Source organism: Thamnophis sirtalis, unplaced genomic scaffold (genome assembly GCF_051295495.1).
Source record: "Thamnophis sirtalis isolate CommonGarterSnake01/CBP01778 unplaced genomic scaffold, rThaSir2_p1.2 scaffold_7, whole genome shotgun sequence".
In the NCBI taxonomy this organism is placed as follows: Eukaryota; Metazoa; Chordata; class Lepidosauria; order Squamata; family Natricidae; genus Thamnophis; species Thamnophis sirtalis.
In genome coordinates this window covers 51,335,635-51,362,458 of record NW_028261387.1, presented here as the reverse complement: position 1 = coordinate 51,362,458, position 26,824 = coordinate 51,335,635, and the positions used below count along the sequence as shown (strand labels likewise).

At 40.1% G+C, this 26,824-nt stretch overlaps 1 protein-coding gene across 14 annotated transcripts in view; it reads left to right on the top strand.

Moving 5' to 3' along the window:
- Positions 1–26,824, top strand: part of PLEKHA6 (pleckstrin homology domain containing A6) — a 190,421-nt gene that overhangs the window by 119,682 nt on the left and 43,915 nt on the right. For 8 of the 14 annotated variants that reach the window (XM_014076260.2, XM_087720012.1, XM_014076259.2 and 5 more), the window contains exons 2-10: positions 8,588–8,668; positions 8,993–9,098; positions 9,748–9,855; positions 11,055–11,127; positions 13,780–13,880; positions 20,675–20,850; positions 21,249–21,743; positions 22,899–23,409; positions 24,322–24,408. In XM_014076260.2, coding sequence (XP_013931735.1) covers positions 9,006–9,098; positions 9,748–9,855; positions 11,055–11,127; positions 13,780–13,880; positions 20,675–20,850; positions 21,249–21,743; positions 22,899–23,409; positions 24,322–24,408 — 1,644 coding nt within the window. In that variant the 5' untranslated portion in view covers positions 8,588–8,668; positions 8,993–9,005. Of the gene's footprint in view, positions 1–8,587; positions 8,669–8,992; positions 9,099–9,747; positions 9,856–11,054; positions 11,128–13,779; positions 13,881–15,527; positions 15,598–20,674; positions 20,851–21,248; positions 21,744–22,898; positions 23,410–24,321; positions 24,409–26,824 lie in introns of those variants that run through there. The other 6 variants (XM_087720018.1, XM_087720010.1, XM_087720019.1 and 3 more) reach the window with 4 other exon arrangements.

The following is a 26,824-nucleotide window of genomic DNA, read 5'->3' as shown; positions in this document are numbered from 1 at the left end:
CTCACTCACTCACACACACACCGTCTCTCGCCTGCCAGAAATCAGATCAGAAAAGCAGCGATGAACTGCTTTCTTCCCTGAATTCCAGAGAAACAGAGAAGTTGAAGGAGGCAGAGCTGTAGAAGCACTACATACCTTTGCCAGTGCCAGGGTTTCCACTAGGGCTTATTTCCCAATGCCCTAGAGGAACTAGTTATGCTGCGGGAGGACTTCCCTTCCCTTTCACCCACCTTCGAGGGACATGGTTTTAAGTGAGAATTGCAGCTGAGATTTACCACCATGCTTAAGTTTCGAGCAGATCGTCGCGTCAGGTAGGACTTGCCAAGGGATGCTCTAAAGTGTTGGGGGAAGGGCGGTGGTTCATGGCCTTGCTCTTTCTACTTTTGGGAAGGGGGTGGGGAGTTATATATTTCATATTGTGCTTTTGGAGAACTTCATTTTTGTCAGTGGCTGCTGCATTGCAGTGCTCAGGATAGCAGATGGTTTAACTCAGGAGTTTGTGGAACAGGACCAGGCAAGGCAACTACTTCTAAGGAAACATTTAAGAGATTCAGGGGAAGTTGTCTTTCTTGTGCTAATGCTGAACCCTAAAAACTGAAATGGGGGGGAGAGATTGGAGGGATGCCAGCAAGAGCTGCAGAAACCACACACAACTACAAAGGATGCTGAAGGAAAGAGGAGCAGAGTTTCACAATAAAGGCAGACCTGCTTCTGGCTGAATTGATTAAAGAACTCTTCTGTATAAAGACTGAAATGAAAGCAGATCAGTAACTAAGTACTGTAGAGCCCCAGAGGCAATATCTGTCCATAAATAACAGGATAACTCCAAGAAAGTTAATTTCCTCGGAAGATGAGCAACATAGACTCAGATTGAGTCTTTTTTCCCACCTTAAACTCCTTAAGAAGTAGGGTACAGCTTCAATTGTTATGTTAAAAATAAAAAGGGCAGGCAAATTCACATTGAAGGTATTTTCCAGTGTTGCTAAGAATGGTTTCATTACATGTGAAAGCCCTGGTGCAAAGAAGCAGTAATCTGATACCATGATGACTCTGATTTTTGCTCCAAGGACTTTCTTCTCATTTAAGTTTTAACACTGGAAAAAGTGCAGAGAGAGAGAGAGAGGAGAGAGAGAGAGAAATGGGAAGGTCATGGAAAGTAGGACAAAGGATGAATATGAGTAAATGCAATATTAGATATCCTTTAGAGCACTGTGATGCGAGTGAGTTGGATTAAATAGGAGCTTCTGACATTTGGCTGGATGCGGAAGATACTGTTTATAGATACTGTTTTTTGCTCAGATTCTTGTATTGGGTAAACCCACAACATTGATTTGTTATAATAAAAAAAAGTTTTATCTGTCTTTCTATGTGAAGCGTTCTCTTAGCTTGATGCATCTCTTCAGCTAGCAAGGGATTTACTTCTATTTCAAATTATATTGTCATCCTTAGAAATATTGTTGTTCATTTTTAATGCTACTGTCTACTTCCAGGTTTCTTACATGAGTTGATAGGAACAAATAAGCAATACAATCCTAGAATTCTGTGGATTTTTTAAAAAGAAAATTCTGCTGAGGCTATTTCATACATTCAGGTTAAATTTCACATAGTTTGGTGATATAGGCTTAACTTAAAACTTTAACATAGTGTTGACCCAATACATGTTCTCTAGTTAATGTCATTTAAAGTGCTTGGACTATTTCCAGTTGCCACACAAACCTAAAAGTTACATTGATTAACTTATTCAAAAATTGGGCATGGAGAGATAGATAATATGCAAGGTTATATTTGTGAAATTAGTTTGAAAAGTAGTAGAAGTCTAAAAACAGATTATTTGTTTTCCTTAGCAAAGCTGCTTGTTGTTTCTTCATCTTCAGTTCTTGAGAGTAAAATGGAGAATACTATCTCCATAAAACTTGGCCTTGGTTCTTATTTGCAGATCTTAATTCTGATGTGGGCATTCTGTCCTGTATTGCAAATATCTTTTAATAATAAGTGAACAGTATATTCCTAAGAAAATGCAAAAATAGATAGATCATATTTAAGATCCTGAAACCCTCCAGAAGATAATAGTTAATTTCAGCACCTCTTTTCCTTTTTACTGAAATCTTTTTCAGCGTTATCATTTTCTTATCTGGAATGCAATTTTTGCTAACATTGATGTGCCTGCCCTAGTGTGCTTCCTCCAACTACTCCAACTCCAGCAGTCTCAGAAAGTTAGAAAACGATATATGATGTATCTGAAAGTTTCTCTCTTTTAGTGACATATCTGTTACAACTGGCACCATTAAAAACATGTTGAGAAATGAGTTCCTCTTCATATCCAGTTTATGCAAACATATAACCATCTACTTTACATTTTCAAAGGGAACATCAAGTTCTAGCCTTCTATCCACAATATTCTAGGCTTCCATAATTCACCTTTTCTGAAATCGTGAATTCATCTAGAGCTGTTCTCATATAATGGCCCATCCACCTTGATTCTAACATAGCTAAAAACAAGGACAGACACTTTAATGACAAAAGGTTGCAACCATATATGTTTGTCTATTGTTGCTCTCAGATAAGAAATTGATCATATTTTTTTTTATATTTTTGACAAAAAATACCTTCATTGGGATGCCTGTTATATTTGGGATGTTTTCTGATGGTTGCTTCCATTAATAACATACAGTTTACGAAGTCAATTTGCCACACACTTGCAAGATCATACGGAGTAGAAAAAGTTAAAATTATAAATAAATTATCTCTCTTTATCCTTTATTATTTTTCAAATGCCACTACAAATAAATATCAAGATGATCCAGAACTAAATTTAAGCTATAGAAGATGAGCACAAAATTGGATTTTGCCAACAGTCAATTTGCTGATTATCTTAAGAAAGCTAGAAAGCATTGCACCTATTTCTGAATTCTGCATGGCAGTGTGGTTTTGCTGAGCATTACTTCAAATTTTCAGTCAGAATGACATAAACATAGTGTCAATGAAATAAGTAGGCTTCCCAAATATAAATCCTGTAATATGCTTTTTTATTCATGGTGCATGTGCATAGCAGTATTTCAGCTCTTTCAGGCTGAAAAGAGTATAGTCAGAAGTAGTAATAAGAAAGTTACCGTAGTTTTGGGTTCAGCAGGCTGATTGCAGGAGGGAGCTCACTATGATGTCAGTATGGTAAGAAAAGCATCAGGACCCTGGACAGAACCCGGAGATGCTGGCAGTGAAGCTGAAGCCAGCAAGCAGGTAGCACTGGTCAGAAGCCAACTGAAGGTTGACATAATGCTGCAGAAGTGATGTGTGATCTTGGCATTGCCTCTTTACAGCAAACCAGCTAGTTAAAGAGACAGTGACATGTTCCAGCCATTGTGGAAAGCCTCCTGATGTGCATGCTGGCTAATGTCTCTGGAATAATGGCAAGTCTCCTTTTGGAAAGGGGGTATTTCTAAGATGTCATCTGAGAAATAATCCCAAATTGGATCACAGAGAAGGGTGGCAGCTCATTTCACCAGTCATCAGTGGGTGTGAGGATTTTCTAATGTGTGGGGTGTGAATGAAAGTAATCATCCAGTGAGATTTTTTAAACTCATGATCAGAATGCATTTTTTTCTAGGTTGAGAGCTACATTTAGTCTCTGGCATACTGGAGACTGCACTCTAAACATTCAGCGGTCTAATATAAAACCTTTCTTTTCCCATCATGTAATGTACATTCAGTTAGAATCAATTATAGCTAATATGATTACTCTGCTATTTTCATCCCATTTATCTAAGTCCATGATGGCAAACCTATGGCACCTGTGCCCTCTATGTGGGCACACATGCCATCACCAGCTGGTCTTCAGGTTTCCAGCATGTGCGAAGACCAGTTGGCCATCGTGCATGCATGCTTTGGAAACCAGAAGAGCAGCTGGCGGGCATGTGCATGTGCACCAGGCAGCTTCTGGTGCTCTGGCACACACATGCATGCATGTTCTGGTTTGGGCACTTGGTGTCGAAAAGGTTTGCCATCACTGATCTAAGTTATCAAGTTGAATCTTATTTCTGTCTTCCCAGGTGTTACCTTCAAATTTGATAAAGATTTGGCCCATTTCTATGTGAAATGTTTAATACAAGAAACAGATACAATGAGAACTCTGATGATAATTGAGGACAGTTTTCAGATCTTGTATATCTACTTGTTACATCATCCAATCCACATTTAAATAGCTTACTAATTAAAACATGGTGGGTTAGCTTATGAAATGCTTGCTGAATTCAATATATATTTCATTCAACAGCTTTCCCACAAACTACTAAGGAAATAATTTGATTTAAAGTTGGGGTATAGTCTGTAAAATTTATTTGTGATAAATTATTGGTGATTTCTGATAATTCCTGAACTGTTTTCAAGAAGTTTATATAGTATAGATGGCTTTTTTAAATAACTTTATTATTTGCTCTATAACTTCTGAGGTATTGGTGCCCAGCTTTTTGGCCCAAACATGAACAATGTTAGACCTTCTCCAGTTATCTGGTTTTTCATTAATTGTCCAAGATTTCTCAAAGACAACACATGGCTTTTGGCGAAGCCATCAGTAAGTTGTTTTATTACCATTGGAACAGTTTGTCTGGCCATGCACATGTAAATCTATTCACAATAAATTAATACCCATATTTCTTTACAATACTTATGTGAATCCAAGCTTCCCAAGCATATCCCAAGAATGAACTAATGTTGGCATCCTTGCCATGATAAAATAAAGTCTTTGGTTTTGAACTGGCTTCGGAAAAGAAGTTGGGATATATTTAAAATAGGGCTAAATATTTGGGTATAAAATTCAGGAGAATGCTAGATGACAGCAATGGATCAGAATTTTTTTGCCTTTTCATTACCATCTCATAGTGATCTGTGTTTTTACAATTCACAATTGGTAGCCTTGGGCAAAAGAACTGTTGTTTCCTTGGAGGTGGAGGGAAAGAAAATATTAAAAGACTTTGCTTGATCTATCTCAGTGCCCCATTCCAATACACAGTTGTATATTTGTTGAAGAAATGCCATCCATTTTCAAAACTCTTCTGATGCAGAAAAGTAAGCCATATAAAAAGCAACTCTGAAAAATCCTGATAAAACAAAGCATAGGTAGGAGAAGGAATGGTATAAACTGGGAGCAGAGTTAAAAGAGGGATCAGCCAAGAATCCCTAGGTAGCCACAAATGAACTAAGTCCAACCTCCCTTGAATTCTGTTGACCCTAATCTAACCCAAAGTAGATGTTAATTATTAGTTGAGAAGATTCTTGTGCATAGGCATGATTAACAAATCAATTTAATTGGACCTGCATGTGTGGACCCAATGTTTCAAGTATCCTTTTGACAGCATCCTTTTGCTACAATTATGCATTATACAATTATATAACCTCTCAAATTTCTGCTGACTTTGCATTTGCTAATTTGGGGGGGGGGGATGAGGAAGTAGTTGATTTTTTAACACTATGTTTAATACAATATATACAAAGGCTGTTTTATAGTAAATGTTCAGGTTTCCCTGAATGAAAAATCATGTTTAATAGGAAAGGGCAAAGACCAAGTATGGAAACTTTGATTTAATTATGGGGAATTTGGTAAATTCTTCAACTTGAGTTAGAGAAACTCTCTACAGCAAAAGCAAGGGCCATTCTTACCTAGCCAGGTTCTTCCCAAGATGCTAAACTAGAGAAAATAAATTAGCACAGTCTGAATAAATTGGCCATACTTTTTTTCTGCATCCAAATTCTGTCATTCAGTTCTTATGAACATCCCACAACTCCATTTCTTACAGTTTTGGTTTCACTCGCAAGTATTTAATATTTATTGGAAAGGAAGCCCAGACCAAACTATTTAGACCAGTCTTGATCAACTCATCATTTAATACAGTGCACATCATTCTCACCCAGTATGGTCACTGTACTTTTGTTGTTGTTAGTTGTGAAGTCATGTCTGATCCATCGCAACCCCATGGACAATGTTCCTCCAGGCCTTCCTGTCCTTCACTATCCTCTGGAATCCATTTAAGCTCACACTTACTGCTTAGGCGACTCCATCCAGCCACCTCATTCTCTGTTGTCCCCTTCTTCTTTTGCCCTCAATGTTTCCCAGCATTAGGCTCTTCTCCAGTGAGTCCTTCCTTCTCATTAGGTGGCCAAAGTATCACTGCACTTGGCCAAGTGCAATTTCTGGAGTAGTTTATCTATCTGTTTTGAAAGACTGCCTGTTTTGGAGATCTTCAATGCTCTTTCCATTTAAAAATTCATACCAGACTTTGAGAGAGAATAGACTAATAAAATAAAGAAGTTCTATAAAATTATAAGGAATTTTGCACACCGGGACAAGAAAGCTAGACATTTGCACTAGTGCCATTTATATGCCAGATTGATCATGCTATATGTTCATTTAATCCATGAAATGGGTTTAAAACTGTAATTTGGTCTGTCGCAAGTCATTAAAAACTTGTTTATCTTTTTGTTGATATGGATTTGTCTGTGTCTGTGTGTAGGAAATGACAGCCTGCTTTTTGTAAACGCAAAACTAATAAAGCTCAGCAGGCCAAGATAACATAATGTATTCTAATTAAAATCTGCATCCGGAAAAGCACATCACAGAGCATGGCTGGCTTGATTTGTTTTGGCTGCTGTAATTTAATAGTTTTGTTTTAGTCAGTATGCCTCAATTGTCAAAGTACAATCTTACATGGAGTAGGTATTGCATTGTAGGGATCTCAACTGGTGCCTTTCTGCACATTATATGGATTTAGGCATTATACTGAAATGGGAATATTCTCAATTGTGCCATTATGGCCTCTGAATTCATTATTTAAAATGTTTCCCAGGTTTTATCAGGAAGAGAAGTATTCTATATTTGCCTCTTCAGTGGATTAAGTCAGTGCACATGCTATTATTTACTTCATGTAATATCAGCCTTGTGAGGCAGTCCAGACAAGAAGCACACCCACAACAGTGGTGACATTCAAAAATTTTTACTACCGGTTCTGTGGGTGTGGTGTGGCAGGCGTGGCTTGGTGGGCATGGCAGGAGAAGGACTGTAAAATCTCCATTCCCTCCCCACTCCAGGGGAAGGTTACTGTAAAATCCCCATTTCCTCCTGATCAGCTGGGTCTCAGGAGGCAGAAAATAGATGGGGATGGGACCAGTCAAAGGTGGTATTTAACAGTTCTCTGAACTACTCAAAATTTTTGCTACCAGTTCTCCAGAACTGGTCAGAACCTGCTGAATATCACCTCTGACCCACAAGTATTAACTCTATATTTATTGTAAAGTTCCATTAACAGAATGTTGCAGGTCTGAAAGTACATCACCCTCTCCCATCTGACCCTTACAGTCCAAGAAATTAGGAAGGGTCCCTTCTGAAAGCTTTGCCGCAACTCCATTCCTTCTGTAGACTCAGCCACCTTTTATTTGATTGGTGCCTACTCTGTGGCTTTTCTTCAAGGTCATTCTCACATACTGTTACAGTTGAAGAAGAGTTTGACATGGTATAACCCAAAATTTCTCCTTATCATTTACATGTTATGGTAATAATTTTAAATTGTTGACTCTATAGAAGATGCCATGAAATGCCTGATATCTCTCAGCCTGGAATCAGTAGAGCATCAACTTTCTATACTAAAACAGTCAGCTACATACAGCTCCAGAGAAGATGAGAAATGACATATATAAAAGGCATTTAGATCAGGCAGTCCAATTCTCAAAACATTTTCTTGGCAGAAGGCTATTTGAAAATTTCAAAGTATTGTTTTTAGATCTCTGCCAAGAAATGGTGGCCATGATAATCCTTAAGGCGCTATCAAAAACAGGTTGCATGGTTTCTAATGCCTCATTAATGAGCTTGCTTAAAACAGTAACACATGACTGTGTTATTATTCTCCTACAACTTTAATATACTATGGACTCATCATATGAAATGATTATGCTTCTAATTAAATCACAGCAGCTATTTTAAAAAAGCTTTATTATTAGTGGTGATAGATATTTGCATGCAGCCGGCTGGAGCCTGTAAACAACTTTTAGCCTAGGTAAGGCAAAAAAAAAATACTGGATGGCAAAGTCATGATTTGTGTCCAAATTGGTGTATTATGAGAACAGTTTTCTCTTTCATTACAGCCATCAGCGTAGATGTTGCTTTTGTCAGATCATTATAGCAAATTTTCCACCGAGACTAAAAATTGTAGAAAGTGATGATTATTACTGTGACTGCTTATCTTTTCAAAATTCAGCAGTTTCCTGGAAATGTTTATAGGTACAGTTGTTTTTGATGGATGAAAAGTAGGCTGGAGAATGTAAAATCATTTCAGATAAGAGTAATGGCTAGTACTTGTCTGTAAACTGGATTGGTAATTCTAAATGGGTTGAGGCAGACTAATTTCCATCTCCAAGATATACTCATAATCAACCTACTATGGAAGCTACAAAAGAGATGTACATACTATGGAAGCTGCAAAAAAGATGCACCTTGAAAAATGCATATTCTATGTTAATTAATTAACAGTCAAAAATTATTATATTTACATATAATTCACATCATTAATGCCTTGTCTATTTATCTTTGTTTTTTTTCCCCTAGCCATAATGAAAGACGGAACACTTTCCTTCATCCAGTGACTGGCCAGACCCCAGAAGAAAATAACCACTTTGGATTGCAAAGGTTGGTGGTTTTTCGTGCCTTGCAATATTGGACATAAAATGGAAGTTCATGAAAGAGCATAGAGTATAAAATTTAAGGATGAAAAATACCATATGAAAGACAATAAATAGTCTTAGTTATTCAGAAATTTAGCTCAAGAGAAAAAGGCGCAGGGATTTGTACAAAGGAGATTGGTATTCTGTCTGATTTGATGAATTCCTGGTTTAAGTTAATGTTAAGATCAATACATGGACATATATTTGTAATATCAAAGTATAAGAAGCAAAGTCAGTTTCTTGGGACTGTTAATAATGTATTTTCCCTCTCCTTCACCTGCAATCCCAGATCGGTCTTTGACATGTCAAGCAAAGCAAGTAGCAAGCGGCCGGCAGCAGTCAGTAGTGAATCCTCCAATCACACAGAGGTGCCACAGGAACGACCAAATGGCAGGGTATGTTTGCTGCATTGTGCATTGTGGTCTTGCATATTTTTCTTTTTGTGGCTCTGTTCTGATAGGGTCATGGCTGTCGAGTTTTCCCATCTGAAAAATAAGGTGCAACTGATTTGCTACTGTGGAATTCAGGGCAATATAGAACAAAGTTCTTCAAAGTTTAAAATCACGTTGTGGTTATTTCACTTCATAGTGTCCAAGGAGAATTAGTTGATACTGGAATATCTTAGCATAAATGGCATATGTGTAAAAATTCTACCTCACAAAAATTAGGCATCTTTTTTATGCCAAATGTCATAGACAGCATGTGCCCAAGATTATGATTTTAATCCATATTTAGTCATGCTTAAAAATTGACCCATTTGGTACTCAGTTAGGCTTAGGTTAATCATGTTTTATTGCTTTCAGTGTGTCTGTTCTAATAATTATTTATACCCACAAAGTTCCAAAGGGGTCTAAGTGGTTCATAAAAATATAAATCAACTAAAAAGTCAAATTAAAACTAATATAAAGGCTACAACAAGAATATAACAAGAATAAATTATGCATAAACTCTAACCATCAGACTTAATATAATTAAGCAGGATTTCATTGTAATTACCTACTGCTTGTTTTGCCATCCCAAACCTTTCTGTTTTATTTTCCAAAGGCATCATCACGTACTTCCAGGAAAGGAATTGCTTTTGGAAAACGTTCTAATTCCATGAAGAGGAATCCCAGTGCTGCGGTGACCAAGAATGGTTGGCTCTTCAAGCAGGTAAGCCACCTGTCCTTCATTACATCAGAAGACACTCATAGCCCCTAAGCTGCAAGTACATTTTGAAGGTCCTCAAACCAATTCCTGATTCTGTTGGTAAATTAGATCCCACAGTTTAATGCTGAAATTCTTTCAGAAAATGTTCCATACCCACCCACCCACAATTAAATAGTTATTTGGGGGCTTCTGGGTTCTTTTCTGGACTGCTCAATTTGACAACACAGCCATGATCACTAAAACATCTTTGGCCCTACCAAACATGACTTTCATCCACTAAAACAAATGATATTTGGTGTGCTAAAGGTTGCCGATCTTTCCATAAGCTTCTCCTATTTTCTCTCTAACATCACAGTTCAGCCTTCCTGCTTCAGGACGGTCAAGGAAGTGCTTTTTAACCCACTACTTGGTTTTTCTCATGTTCTTATTGAGAAGAAAATGATTTGAAAGTCCTTGGATTATTTGATCATTCCACCAGTGAGTTCTAGTGCTGCCTTAAGCATGAAAGACAATTGGGATAGTCACTCTTCTCAGCATCACCCATCTCATAAGGTTATTGTTGTGGGGAAAATAGGAGGAGGAAAGATAATTATGTTCACCACCTTGAGTTACCACAGGACCAATGGGCAGCTAATAAGCTCCTGGGAGACATCTATAGAGTGGGTTCATGGTTCTCCATGTTCTCTTCCATTAAAGCTGAACTTTAATGCTTTGGCCAAAGCATCCTTTCCAGCAAGAGTACTCCCCTCCCCGCAATATTTTAGGGATGTCTTCCACCATAGGGTGCCTTGGCTTCACTGTAGGAAAATGATGCATTGAAATTGAAGAAGATCCAAATTCTATAGTAGACAGAGAACATTCAGTCCACCTACCTATTACAGGAAGGAAGGAAGAAATGTTTACGGAAAATTGCACATCGCAGACCCCTTATTTCTCCTTTCTCAAGTGTGTGTTTGCTGAGATTGCTTTCTGACTTGTCATTCTGAGACATAGGAAGTAACATCCACAGCAAGTGGACGGGAGATATTCTATTCTATAAGGTTCTTCATGGTAAATTCAGCGTACTAGTTCTTGTCCTATCCTATTTAGCAATTCTATTACTTTAACCTGTCATGACATTTTTTCAAAGATGCTTTTTTCAATCTGTGCTGTATGTAGTATTCATATTATGACATTTATTTGCTTTCAACAACTCTTTGCAGGCCAGCTCTGGAGTCAAGCAGTGGAATAAGCGCTGGTTTGTATTGGTGGATCGCTGCCTTTTTTACTACAAAGGTATGAGGAGATTCAAGTTTAAAATTAAATATCAACATTATATTTAATTATATATTAAAATATAAAGATATAAGGAAACTCCCAGATGCCAAACATAGTTTGAAAGCAATGGCAGGAATGCATGCATTCATTTTCTGTATATCTTATCAAACTAGATTTTCACCTTCACGCCCACTTTTGAGGAACAGTGCTGCTATTATAGGAGAGACTGGTTTATTTTCTATCTATAAGGGATGCAATATTTTCATGGTTTAGGAGAGATAGGAAAGGCAAAGTATGTACTTGAGAAATGCCATTCTATACCATGAGATGTAATAATTCCTGCCAACTGGATGATTGTGAAGGAGACAACCCCACTGCTTTGATGGTAATTACAGAGCCTGCAGTTCTGTGGTTAAATATTACTGGGTAACGCATGATCCATTGAGTCACTGTTTCAGAGATATTTGCTTACTTAAACAGAAAAACCACTATGACCATGGGTGGACCAAAAAGAAGCAGTGGAAGCAGCAGCAAGTTCCAACTTCCTGCCAGCTTCCCCATTGACTTTGCTTGTGGAAAGGTAGCCAGGAGCATCGGACATTATGATAACATGACCTCAGTGATGCAACAACTGCAGGGCAGTATAGTGACAGTGCAGTGGCCACAACCTTGCCAGCGCAAGTGGTATGAAGAGCCTTGAAATTTCAGGCCCACATTGGGCCTGGATCTTTGGATGCATTCTTTAAGTTAGCCCATTGGAGGTACCTTGATTCAAAAACAGTTTCCCTGTGCAAGTGAAAAGTGTACAAGTATCATTGAATTTATGTCTCAGCTGGCTGCCTGTTACCTAGCTGGCTACTATGAGGATAGAATGCTGGATGAGATGGTCTTTTGATCTGCTGCAGCGGGATTCTTATGCTTTTTGTAATATTATTTTGTGATAATGTACTGTGAACTCTTTCTGGCCAAACAATATAGTTTTCCAGCAATACATAGGAATAATTTCTCAGATGAGTGATGACCCTTTCTTCCCTTCCTTCCCCAGCAAGTCCTTAGCTATCTTACCTCACAACCTTCCTCAGCAAGTCCTTAGCTATTTTACCTCACAATTAATTTTCCATTTTGCAATACTGTAATTGAATGGCTGACTTCATAAGGTCAAAGGCTCAAAGTCTTAGACTTGCTTTTTCAGAAATATCCTGAATCTTCTCACTCTGCCCTCACCTCCACTTTGAGGGAGCTTGATAATTTAGAATCTGTGCCAACTTTGTGGCAATTAAATGGTAAAAGTATTTTAAAATGAAATAATTTTTATTGTGTCATTTCTTGCTATGTTGTATAGAGGAATGTGGCAAGTAGATTCAGCCTTTTCTGCCCCTCCCCCCTGGGAGATAAATTAATCTCACAGGAGATAAGCAAAATAAAAATAAAATACCTTTTAAAATACAGTATTCAAAATAGAAGAATTCAATTTTGGAGGAGATAAGTGCTACCTGATTAAAAGGAAATATATAAAAGGATTGTGATGCTTGAAGACAGCTACAAAAGGATTCTAGTCCATTGCAAATAGGAGTTTTTCTTGCAAAGTCTCAATTTACTACCAAGCACAAGAAAGTTATAAATACAGATGATATCTTCATGGTCTGAAAAATAGTACAATGGCTGAAATTAGGGAGAATTTCCTCACTAATAATAAATAACGTTATATGTGGCATGACATTTCTAGTAGTCTAGCAATGTACGGTAATTAGTTCTCTAAAACAGATGATTTGGGTATTCTTGTTGTTGCCCTTTCACAAACATTGGATTAATTGATTGATTGATTGATTATGTGTCATTGAATGGAAATTTAACATTTTTTGTGATCCCCTGTTAATTGTGCTTTACTTGGATTTACTGGAACAATTAAGATCTTACAATGAAGATGAATGCATGACATTGCAGCAGCGGTGAGATACCCAGCAGGCACCGGTACGGGCATACCGGTGCCTGCTGGGAGCACCAGGTACCATTCCGGTATGGTGCTCTGGAGGGCCTGCCCATCCACCCACCCGCTCTCCTTACCTCTATTTGATCCGACCGGGGCATTTGCTTTCTAGTCTGATTCCATGTCACCCACCACCAAATGCGACTCTTTTATTTTTCCATGCTCTGTCTGCCAAATTGTGAGCCCAACAACAAATCAGTATGAATGGTTGTCCTGTAACCTTTGGTTCTCACAGACCTGCTGCCTGGGCCTTTTCTCTGGTAGCAGATGGAAAAGATGATGGTCATGAATAATTAACTAGACAGTATTGTGAACTATAACTGTAACTGATATGCATACAAGGATATGTGAGCACTTGCTGGTCTGAATTGGAGAGAACAAGAAGCATGAATGCATCAGGGCAAGGAGACATTTTTCATAGGTAGATAAATAGTTAGGCACAGCATTTCCATCCCACTCCCTGCATAGTTATTGTTTTCAAGTCTTCCTTCCTTCCTGCTTGCCTGCCTGCCTGCCTACCATATAAGTGCCTAAGTCTACTGCTATTGCTACCAGAAAATTACCCTTGGGTTGTTTCTTAGTTGCAATGGTGAAGAAGTAGATGGATGTCCATTTTAACAATTGTTAACTAAGATAAAGGAGAATTGTCTAATTCTTTGCCCCTCCCTTTTTCTTTCATGAAGATGAGAAGGAGGAAAGCGTCTTGGGCAGCATCCCACTTCTCAGTTTTCGAGTGGCAGCTGTCCAGCCGTCGGATAACATCAGCAGGAAATATACCTTTAAGGTCAGTAAAGAGTGGAAGTGCTCCTAGTGTAGTGTTCATGAATGTGTAAATAGACTTTGTTGTGCTAGTAGAAATATATCATAGGCTAATAGCAATTCCTGAACTGGATCCACTAGAAACTTTATTTAGATGGAAAACAGTATTGTATCATACACTTAAAATCTTGAATTCCTAGAGCATACATTTGTACCTGCATGTATGATGTCAATGTACATGTATATTCTATGAGATCCTAAATCCAATGAGATTTAGCTCCAAATTCATTCTATCCCCCTTTCACTTGATGGATATTAATTCCTGTGAGTCTACATTTAGTCAAATATATCATATAATGTTTATTGAATAAATCTAGAGTAGAACAGATTAGAAAATATGTGTTCATGTAGAAATATTTGAAGATTGTTTCATATGCAAAAATATGCAGTATACTCTATCTCTTCTCCTTATTTTTCTTTTTGTCTATCTACCATCTTTTTCTTACTTTTTTCTAAGTTGGTCTTTTATGCTGCAAAAATTCTTAATAAAAATAAATTTTAACAAATTTCCAGTACACTCAGTGAAAATTAGATGTAAGTACTTGCACATCTATATGTTACGTATACCAAATACTTTCCTCATTGCCATCTTGCCATTGCATTGTTCCCTAACTCCCTTCTACTCATTGAAACTGCTTGCTCTACAGATGTTTCAAAACACTGCTGTGTAATATTTGTTCCCTTATTAATGATGATGAGTGGGTTTTGATTGGAAACCACTGATACATAAGTTTTCTTTGTAAATCTTCCTACATGTTTTCCTACATGTGGTATATAAAAAAGGAGTTGCACTTAAACATGGCACAGGAACTCCAAATGTAAACATGCTTTTCAGGACAACTTGGCTGATTTTGAGTGATAGGAATCCAAGAACCTTTTTTTCTGGCACGTTTCCCACTACGTTTTACTGATGCCATTGCATTACGCAGGATGTCAGAGTCTATATATATAAAGAACATCTTAGTGTATCGTATTTATGAATCATACAAAGCTTCTGAAGTACATTTTAGAGTTCAGTAGGAATTATTTTGAAGTAATCTGCCTAGATTTTCAGTATTTGTTTGTAAGAAAACAAAAACCATGTTGAATAAAATGAAAGTACAGTATTGAAATTATCCAAACTTCAGTATTGATGACAAGATAGCCAAAATTTATATTCTGCCCTTTTGTTTATTAATAATTATTGTGCTCTCAATTCATGTTGAGAAAAAAAATTGTAGACTATTCACATAGATAATCGACATGTACAGGATGGGTAGATCTAAAAATATAATTGTTGACTTCATCCCACAGTTTATAAAAAAAATTTTTACATCATGTCCTATTGCTGTAATATTTGAACCTACATTTCCCCCTTAGCATTCCGAGACAACTGTCTGAGAGCTCTTCCATGGGCTGAGATGCAAGGACTAGTTTTCCCAAGTTCAGTGAAAGCCAAGTTGACCATTCAGTTCAAAGCTCAGAAGCACTAAGTATGAGCCCAATCCTGCTTCAACAACCCATTCACAGTGACCACTTTTGTTCTTGGTGTGCTTTGCCTGCTGATATCCCTCCCCATTGAATTGCTTATTGGGTGTGGCTGATCTATTCTCTGTCTTCCCTGTTTTTCTGTGTGAGGATCCCCTGGACAGGAGATCTCTTCTGATTACTGGCCTGCAATACATCACCCAGCCACCAAATAGGTAGTGTTTTCCTTCTGTTTCCAAATGCATGCATGCATGCCAGAAAGGAAAAATGAAGTACCAATGGTAAAAATGATCCTGCATGCTTTATTCACCTGCAATCATTCCCAAAGGAAATTTGTGGTGGGGGAAATTTTGAACTCCTTTGTCTAATGGAATACCTAGAAGTATTTTTTAAACCATGGAGAATACTGGAAACAAAGAGCAATGTAAGCAAATCCAACTGAGGATGTAGATCTTGAAGTCATTTCTTTTATATGACTTGAACATAAATAAATGTTCAAGTTATGGGCTCAATGATTTGTGGAAGATAATATCTAGCTCAACGAAGTGAAAGTCAAGGCATGTAGTAGTTAGTCAATGAGTGGCAATTAATTGTGAGATAAAACTGATGGGTAAATATAAGCAAAAACTAAATTATGATATTCATTCTCTACTGTGAATATTTAATGTACATAATATGTGTTATATTGATTAGTAAGTTTCATTAAAACAACTGGATTTTTTTTTAGGATCATTGAAACAGGCACATTACAAATGAGCTGGTTATATTCAGACAAAGAATTTGGACTTAGCTAATTCTAGAAATACTTTGATATGGATTTTTAGCTCCAAAGGATTGTTTTGAACTAAATGTGGTTGCGTCTATGGGTATTCTTTATGTGCATGCTTAGTCTTTTTATCCTAGTCTTCAGAATAACTGTGGTATTAATTCATGAGCAAGTTTTATTTAGGATCAAAACATCCACACAGCAAATTACAAATACAATCTAAAACTTGGCAGTTTCAAAAATAATCTTTCCTTTGTGGTTTTTTTAAATCTGAAAATAGCTTTTACATATTGAACTCAGGAATGAAGTACATAAAAATCTCTCTGTGCGATTTCCTAGACTCTGTTACATTTTAACCTGATGAAGAAATGGTTCATGCTGGGGAAAGTAAACAAAATATCATGCACTGCACAGCTGAGAGCAGTCAAATTTTGTCTAGGTCCCAAACGCTAAGATAGCATTGTTAGGGAAGATTCAGTACTCCCTTCAGTCTCTGTTGTGAAATTGTAATCTTATTTAAAAAAATCTGCAAGGAAATGGAATGTGAATACTTCTCTGTGGAGAATTCTTAGCATTGACATTCAAAGATCACTCTACCACTACTTAATCTATCCCTCCTTAATTTTTACCTCTGATAAAAAAAAGATGGCAGAAATGATGGGATAACATTGAAGTGTTGCAGGTGGAAGATCACACTATCTCAAATGCTGTGAATGTTTAGAAAAATTAGGAAGTTTGAGATATTTTTCTTCCTTGTTTGTGTTAGGAAGAGATATTGAATAACTAGGAACTATTCCCAAAGCAATAAATTTATATTATCTGAAGTTTAATGTTGGCGGGTTTATTTTAACTCTCTCATTGTTTTAATTCAAATCAATAAGTTACAACAAGCCATTTCACAGTCGGTTTTTTTCTTCCTACCATAAAAATGATTATCAAGGAGTTTAGCAAAGACAATCTGAGTTGAACCAGTATTTTGCATGCTCTGCCACTTATACTTTTTTGACTCATGCATGCCCTGCAAGGGGAGAGCTTTCGTTCATGGTGCTGGAGAGCCAGAGGTGGTATCTTTGTGTTAGAATTAGCGGAGTTGGTTTGTGCTAAATTTTAAAGAGGATAATCTTCCTTTTAAAGGATGGTCAGGATTACTTTTCTGTTTGAAAGCACTGTCTATTTCAGGGGTGTCAAACTTGATTTCATTGAGGGCCGCATCAGGGTTGTTTGATCTCAGGGGGCTGGGGTTGGCATGACCAGGTGGGTGTGGCCAGCTTAATGTCATTCGTGTCAGTGCCTATAGTGGCCTGAGCGCTCTGTCAGTGAAAATGGGCTCCCGAGCTCTGTTTTCAGAAGGTATAGATTTGTAGATTTTTTGTAGATTTTATTAATATTTGTAGGCCGCCCTTTTCCCTGAGGGGACTCAGGGCGGCTCACATAAAATCGGGGAAGGGGAATACAGACGTTAAACATAGAGACATATAATAAAATAGTAAACAACATACATTCATCATTCGGGAGGGGCAACTATCCTTGTCCCCAGGCCTGACGGGCTAGCCAGTTCTTCAAGGCTGTGCGGAAGGCTTGGACGGTGGAGAGGGTACGAATCTCCACGGGGAGCTCGTTCCAAAGGGTCGGGGCTACTACTGAGAAGGCCCTCCTCCTTGTAGTTGCCAGCCGACACTGGCTGGCCGATGGAATACGGAGGAGGCCTAATCTATGTGATCTTATTGGTCGCAGGGAGGTAATTGGCAGAAGGCGGTCTCTCAAGTATCCAGATCCACTACCATGCAGGGCTTTATGGGTGACTAGTAACACCTTGAAGCGCATCTGGAGCTCGACAGGTAGCCAGCGCAGCTCGCGGAGGATAGGTGTTATGTGGGTGAACCGAGGTGCACCCACAATCACTCGCGCGGCCGCGTTCTGTACTAGCTGAAGTCGCCGGATGCTCTTCAAGGGCAGCCCCATGTAGAGCACATTGCAGTATTCCAGCCTAGAGGTCACAAGGGCCCGGGTGACTGTTGTGAGAGCCTCCCGATTCAGGTAGGGTCGCAACTGGCGCACCAGGCGAACCTGGGCGAATGCCCCCCTGGTCACAGCCGTTAAGTGGTGGTCAAATGATAGCTGTGGATCCAGGAGGACTCCCAAGTTGCGAACCCTCTCTGAGGGGTATAAAATTTGACCCCCCAGCCTGAGTGATGGAATATTGATCGAATCTTTGGGAGGGAAGCACAACAGCCACTCGGTCTTTTCTGGGTTGAGCACAAGCTTGTTAACCCTCATCCAGTCCATAACGGCTTCAAGGCCCCGGCTCATCACGTCTGCCGCTTCATTGAGTTGGCACGGGGCGGACAGATACAGTTGAGTATCGTCCGCATATTGATGGTATCTGATCCCGTGCCTGCGGATGATCTCTCCCAGCGGTTTCATGTAGATGTTGAATAGCAGGGGGGATAAGACCGAGCCCTGAGGCACCCCGTAAGTTAGGGGCCTAGGGGACGATCTCTGCCCCCCCACTAACACCGACTGCGACCTGTCCGAGAGGTAGGAGGAGAACCACCGCAACACGGTGCCTCCCACCCCCACCTCCCGCAGTCGTCGCAGAAGGATACCATGGTCGATGGTATCGAAAGCCGCTGAGAGGTCAAGGAGGACCAGGATGGAGGAATGTCCTCCATCTCTGGCTCTCCAGAGATCATCGGTCAATGCGACCAAAGCGGTTTCTGTGCTGTAACCGGGTCTGAAGCCTGACTGGAAGGGGTCGAGATAGTTTGCTTCCTCCAAGGACCGTTGGAGCTGGAAGGCCACCACCTTCTCAACAACCTTCCCAAGAAAGGGAAGGTTGGAGACTGGACGATAGTTATTAAGAACAGCTGGATCCAGAGATGGCTTTTTTAGGAGGGGTCTCACCACCGCCGCTTTCAGTGCGGCGGGGAAGTTCCCCTCCCGAAGAGAGGCGGTAACAACCGCCTGGATCCAGCCTCGTGTCACCTCACTGCTGTTTGTAACCAGCCATGAGGGACACGGGTCCAGTACACAGGTGGAGGCACTTACAGCCCTCATGGCCTTGTCCACATCCCCGGGGGTAACATCCTGAAACTCAACCCAGAGATGTTCTACTTGATCCTCCTGTGCCTCGGCTGGAACTGCGGGGATGGAGTCCAAGTCCGACCGAAACCGAGCAATTTTGTCCGCTAAGAATTGGGCATAGTCCTCAGCTCTGCCCTGCAAGGGTTCCCCCGCTTCCCTTTTATTCAATAGGGAGCGGGTTATCCTAAACAGGGCGGCTGGACGGGACTCAGCGGACGCAACCAAGGTGGCTATGTAAGATCTTTTAGCTGCCCTAAGTGCCCTGGTGTATTCCTTGGTGCAGGTGGTTACCATTGCTCGGTTCGATTCGGACTTATCGGACCTCCATCGGTGCTCTAGGCATCTCCTCCGGCGCTTCATCTCCCGGAGTTCCTCGGTGAACCAAGGAGGTCTCCGGGATCCGCCGCCTCGGAGGGGCCGTAGTGGCGCAATCCGGTCGAGGGCCTCCGATGCTGCCGAGTACCAAGCAGCAACCAGAGTCTCTACCGGACTGTGGGCGAAAGTATCAGGAGTAACCCCAAGCTCCGTCTGGAACCTTAACGGTTCCATAAGTCGCCTGGGGCGGAACCACCTGGTCGGTTCCTCCTCCCTACAGTGGGGGTTTGGCCTCCGGAAGTCGAGCCTCAGTAGGCAGTGGTCTGACCACGACAGGGGTATGATGTCGTTACCCCTCAGACCAAGGTCACAAATCCACTGCTCCGAGAGGAATACGAGGTCGAGCATGTGCCCCGCCGAATGGGTCGGGCCCCGAATTACTTGGGTCAAGCCCATGGCTGTCATGGAAGCCATGAACTCCTGCGCCCCGTCAGAGTTTTCACCGAGCGACGGCAAATTAAAGTCCCCCAGGACCATCAACCTAGGGAACTCAATTGCCAGCTCGGCTACTGACTCGAGGAGCGAGGGGAGGGCTGCTGCAACGCTGTTGGGAGGCAGGTACGTTAACAGCAGACCCACTTGACCCTTGAGGTCCAACTTTATCAGCAGAGACTCACACCCGACAAGCTCCGGAGCAGGGACCCTACGAGGAACAGCTTCCTGCAACCCTTTTCCAGTGAAAATGGAGTTTGGGAAGGCTGCATGCAGCCCTCCTGAGCTCCGTTTTCACTGGAAGAGGGGTGCAAGAGGCTGTCACAGCTGAAAATGGAGCTCAGGAGCCTGGCAGAGGCACCAAAGGCTGGTCCTTCACTATTTCTAAGGTGGCCCCACAGGCCAGAACTAAGCACCCCATGGGCCTTGAGTCTGACACCCCTGTTCTATTTGAACAAATCCAAAAATTGTTTAAATGGAAGAGCTGACAATCATGAAATAAAAATGTGGTGAAATTATAATATTCCTAAGGGGGAAAAAACAACATTTATTGCTGGCGAGTAAACTCTCTAGACACTGACTGGGGTCTTTTTATTTCCCTTTCTCTCTTTCTATTCTATTCTTCATTTCTGCAGGTAACTGTATGCTGGATGGAAGAGAGGCCACAAAATCACAAGAAGTCATTCTCTCCTCAGGCTGAACATGCTGGCATCCGGACCTATTTCTTCAGTGCTGAGAACAATGAAGAACAAGAATCCTGGATTCAAGCCATGGGTGAGGCTGCCCGGGTTCAAATCCCACCTACTCAAAGGTCAGTTGTTCAAAAGATGGGTGGCAAGGGTTTAGCACTGGTTGTGGACATTTCACTCTACTGAACATAGTATATAAGGGTGTTACATCTATTGCTAGGTTCAATTTTAGATGAACTTGGAAGATACTAATGGCATGGCTAGTAAAATACTAACAAATACATAATCTCATATGGCATCATTCTATAGCTGTAAGATACTGTCTTCAGTGGAATTAGGATAATTGCTTTAGGACAATGTGAAAATGGTAGGTTCATGAGAAAGTTCAATCAATAATAATTTAAACTGTTATATCTGATTTGAAAGAGGATGGTCAGAACCCACAGTATACTAGCATTCCTTGTTTAGGATATGCCAATCCTAAACTATGGTAATGAATGCACTTGTGCATTCTTCTCAGGCATGAAAAGACTGACTGTGAGAACATTCCTCCTAGCAAAAATCATCATCATCATCACCAGCGGAGTATCCTTACCAGGGAGCTTGCCAAAGCTGAGTTGGAAGCAAAGACCAGAGGAGAAGGGGATGGACGTGGTTCCGAGAAGATTGAAAGAAAACCAGAGCGTGTTGCAAATAAGAAAGAGACACTGGTGAAAACCAATGGCATTGCCAGTCAAGATACACCCTCGGAGCCTGGAAGCCCTTATCCAGAAGCAGCTCGTGTGCCAGCTGGAGTGGAGAGAACCACACAACCAAATGGTTGGCAGTATTCATCTCCAACTCGTCCTGGCAGCATGGCCTTTCCACAGCATGATGGAGATACTGTTATCTCTCGTCGGAGCTTTGCACCTCGCACTAATCCAGAAAAGATTGCTCAGAGGAAAAGCTCCATGACCCAGTTGCAACAGTGGGTCAATTTGCGCCGTGGAGTTCCCCCACCCGAAGATCTCCATAGGTGAGTTGTCTATAGCTGTAAGATACTGTCTTTAGTGGAATTAGGATAATTGCTTTAAGACAATGTGAAAATGGCAGATTAATGAGAAAGTTCAATCAATAATAACTTAAACTGTTATACAAGATACAACAAAATAACACAGAAGTTTTTTGTAAAGTACTAATAAAAGAGTTCATATTGTAGATTTAAATTGGTACCTAAAGTCCTGAAATACGTTGCCATCTTATATTGGTACCACTCCCTCTTCCCCAAATAATTGTCCATGACCTTAATATGTGAGGCTGTAACACTTTCAGTTTCTTTTCTGACAAAAAAACCCTCATCATCTTCTCTGGGTGCCTCGGAATATGTTATTTTAAAAATTCACAATTGGTTTATATTTAGTGTTCTTGCACCCAGAAGAGCAAAAAAAGTATTTGCTAAACAGGTGACTATATTCAGCTTATTTACCAAGTGTTCCTGATCATGAAATGAAGTAATTATTTTTAATTTTTATTTTTTAAATATATATTTTTAAAAAACAACTGTTTATCAGCTGCTCTCTTAGAAAGTTTTCAGTGTACCCTGTAGGAATAAACACAGTCCAACAATATAAATACCCAGTGAGAGAAAATAAATACTAGCAAAAAAGCACAATGAGATGAATATCTTTCCACTGTTAAGTTTACTTTTTGACATATGGACAATGAACTTTACTGATTTGGGGCAGTTCAGTGATCCAAATATACAAATCACAGATTTAGCACAAGTACCAAAGTAGCTTTTATCCTAACTGAACCTTACAAAGTTCAACTCTTACATGTTATTTATCAAAAACTGGTACATTTATGTATACTCTGCTACTCAAGGAAGTAGCTCACATGCAAGAAAGGAAACTAGGAGGGTTTCACAACCTTAATTATGAAGAATAAAAAATTAAGAAACACAACCAAACAATATATAGTGAAACAATTGGAGACAAGAAGGCAACATTAAGGCTTAAAACAAAACTGTAAATTTTTCAGCTTCTCCCAGTTTTACACATAGAAATATGCACACACAAAAAATGTATCAGTGCTGTTCATCAGATGGTAGGCTGATATTAACATAGTTATAGAAAATCCTAAAACTCCAGACCAAATGTTTTCCTTTCTTGTTTTTTTGGGGGACTTGTAGCCCCAACAGATTCTTCCCAATGTCTCGGAGAGTACCTGATTATTATCCTCCCTATTCATCCCAGTACTCGGAGGATTACCAGTATTATCCACCTGGTATGCGTCCTGACAGTATCTGTTCTATGCCTGCCTATGAACGTGTGAGCCCACAGTGGGCTGTGGAGGACAAGCGCCACGCCTTCCGCAACAGCAGCTCATTCCAGCTGCGGGAGTGGAAAGAACAGCCCGGCTATAGCAGACAAGATATGCCCATGTGGATCCCAGGCCCCACACGGCAGCCAGTGTACTATGATGAAATGGACGCTGCCTCAGGTTCCCTCCGCAGGATGTCCCTTCAGCCTCGCTCGCGTTCGGTCCCCCGCTCACCAAGTCAAGGATCCTACAATAGGACCAGAGTCTACTCTCCAGTAAGGTCGCCCAGTGCCCATTTTGAACGAATGCCTTCTCGAAATGAGGAGATATATGCTGAGCCATCGACTTACATGATGAGACGATCTGTCAGTTCCCCAAAGGTAAAGTTCCTTTGAGGCTTCCCTCCTCCAAATAGCTTGGCCATCTTTCAGTAGATACCCAGTGAAGTGAGGGTGAGGGAGGGGGTATAACCTCTCTCTACATTTGATTCATTGTTTAAGCCACAAAGCCAAGACTAGTGGGAAGGGAAGATGTTGTTGAACATGAAGGAGATGCATTGATCAGTCAGGTCAAGACTGATGGCAGGAAGGAGCAAAATGTCATTTTTAAGCAATACTTAGAGAAGCTGACCTTAAATTACATTCCCTATTATAAACTGATTATTCCTCAATCTAAGTTATGTTAAGACTGTTTTAAACCAGAGGTGGGGAACAATGGCTCTTTCATGGCGTGTGGACTTCAACTTCCAGAATTCCTCAGCCAGCAAAGCTTAAAGTTGCCACCATCTGCTCTTAATTCTACATAACTAGGAAATAAATATAAGGGATCCAAGCTGAGCCCTAATTCAAGTTAAATATAAGGTATAGAGCTCCAGCAGCTGAAATGTGATGCCAAAGTAGCAAGTTAAGGCTGAGGGAAAGTGTCATGTTAGCTGAATTGGGAGGGCAGTAGATTAGACAAGTTTTTGATCTGAGACTTGAAGTGTTCATCTTTGTGGCTACACCCTACGGCTTGATGAGTGTAATTTTCAGGACAAATTAGAGAGTATCAATGGAAGAGGAGAGAGAATCATCCCAAGAACGAAGTAATATTACAGATTTCAAAGTAGCTCCACTTATAAAACCAACCTTTTGTCTTTTTGTCCAGACTTCAGTTTCAAGGAGTTTTTATAAGTGATTAATTCGCCACCACTTTAGTTAATGGCCTTTGATATTTTTTTTCTTCCAACTGTTATTATTAGATTATCAACATAAGGAATATATATCTCACACTCATTCCTTTTGTTTGCCCAGTATGATTACCTTGGTGATAGAAAGCCTGTTTCTGCAGGAATGTTTCCCTTCAACTATCCAGCATCCCCTACAGTCCATGATAAAATGGTAAGCCACAATGCTATCCCATTCTTTCACTAGTGAATGTGTTTTTCTTTCCTAAAGCTATCATTTAATTCAGGAATAATTGCTTTAGCAGCAAAGTTCATTAGGGTTGGTTATGAGACCAGCCTGGAGGCACTATGACTATGTGAACAGGTGGAAAATTTTAATCGTTAGCCTGACTGCTGATGATTGGTTGATCATAGTGTGTATGTGTTTCTGAAGACCAAAGAAGGAATTGAGTGTGTGATTTTTAGAGAGAGGAAAAAAACTCATGCATAGACTCAGTCCTTATTTATTCATTCAGTTGAAACCAGTGCTTCATTAACATTACCACCCAGAAAGAGTTGCAAGGAGAGATAGAATGCAAACCCCAATGTGTATAGAAAGATCAAAGATGACTTTGATGGTGATACCCAAGCTCTGTTCCCAAAGGGGACAAGGGACAAAACATTGTCAAAGTCCAGAACATCCATGTAACATTTAGAAATGGCACAGACACCTCTCTAATTCACCGACTATAAGAGAGAGGAGAAAGTGCAATATATCTTGCATATCTCCATCAAGATTATCTTCCATGCTTTAGGGAGGAATGGACCACCGTTTAACAACTTGATTATTGAGATGTATCATGTCTTGCTTCTACCTCAAAGTGGAGGAAGATTTGCAATTAAGTCACAGATCACATAGCAAAGCTGTTTGCATGTTGAAGATAACGGCTCCACCAACGGCTTTCATTATATGAGCTGTTTATTCTTGTTGCTCATTTCAACCAAGCATTTGCCTTGTCTTCAGGGTTGGTCCACTTCTATGGGTGATGTCTAGATGGAAAAATATTGCTTTATTCCCTGTGACAAGCAGCACCCTCCCAATGGCTGAACACCCAGAAATACTTCTGCTATCATATATGGGATACCATTCTGAAATTAAGATGGTATCCCAAAGAATTGAGAATGCAAAAACTGAGGAGTACTAATCCTCTTTAATTCTCTATTGTCACTCTCTGTATCACCAAAATAATTAGAGAGTCAAAAATTGAAGTGGAAAAATACATGATGAAACCTCTGTTTCCCCTCATTGGCTATTTCTAATATGTTGTTTTTCCTTGGTCATTCTAATTCTCTCTTTGTTTGGTTATTCCACTGCGGGGGAGGATCCATGTGGTGGGGGCAACAAACACTGTGAATTGGACTCTGCCAAATGAAAGTGCCAACTTCATTGCTCCATGCAACGTTTTTTGACCCTACCTGACACCTGAAAGCAACCAGTAAATCCTGGACTGGATTTAAGGTGCCCTGTGGAACAGACTCTAGTTGCACGCTTGTTGCACGTAGCTTCTTCCCTCACTACCCCTGCTTTTTCACCAGCTATGCACAAAAGCAGATGCATGTGGCTGAACTAAAAATGCAGTGAGATGAGTTTGGTATCATTAAGCGGGTCAGGAACATTCTTTCTGATAACAGATGCTCTGTTTCCAACCTCAGCCTTTTTTTTCCTCCCCTGATAAGGGGCATATTCTTGTACTGTCCCTGAAGCTGCATGACCGCAGTGGATTGTACAGAAGCATGTTGTGATGAAGACACACACTTTTTTTCCTGTTGTCCAGTTGTTCTGGGCATGATGGGTCAGTTCAGAGTTCATCATACGTAAACACCATTGTACCTGCTGAGCAAAAAACAGAGGAAAGAGACATTTCAACACAGTCCTTTGCTTTCAAGGTTACTCCTCCTGTCTTACAGGGGAAAGTGTTGAATGCTATCTGCAAAGATAGGTCCTGAATTCAATTAACAACACATGTGGACTCATAAAAGTGTCTTTCGAAGGGGAAGGAATAAAGACTTATATTGTGATATAACTTGATCAAATGATATAACTTGATAATCTGCCAAATTCAGGTCATATTAAACAAGATAGGATGACCTGGATTAGATTAATGTGGTCACTCTGTTAATGCTCAGCCATACAATAAGATGGCAAGCAAGGCTTGGGGACAGAGCATTGATGATAGTTCTGGGCTATCGGGATCCCTGAGAGTCCCTAAAATGAATGTTATATATTTCCTGATCTGAAAAGATTGCTGAACCACTACTATTCACTTATCTTCTCTCTTTAAAAGTGCTTGGGAGTCTGTGAATGTTCCCTTTGCTGTATGGGGAAAGCTCTTTGCCTGTCTCTAGTTAAGCTGCACCTAACTGCTTTTGCTTCTTCTTTGTGTTCGTTGTTTTTGTATGTTTGTATTTCCATTTTGCCGCATGCCTAATGGCTCCTGATAGGATGAACTTTTAGACCTTCAGTTGCAAAGAAACCTAGAGTATTTGGACCAACAGGTAGGCTAAGCTGGCTGTCTTCCTCCTCTCCCCACTCCACTACTCCCCACACATTGAGCCTTTGCTTTGTCACACCCATTTCCCTCCAGTCCTGT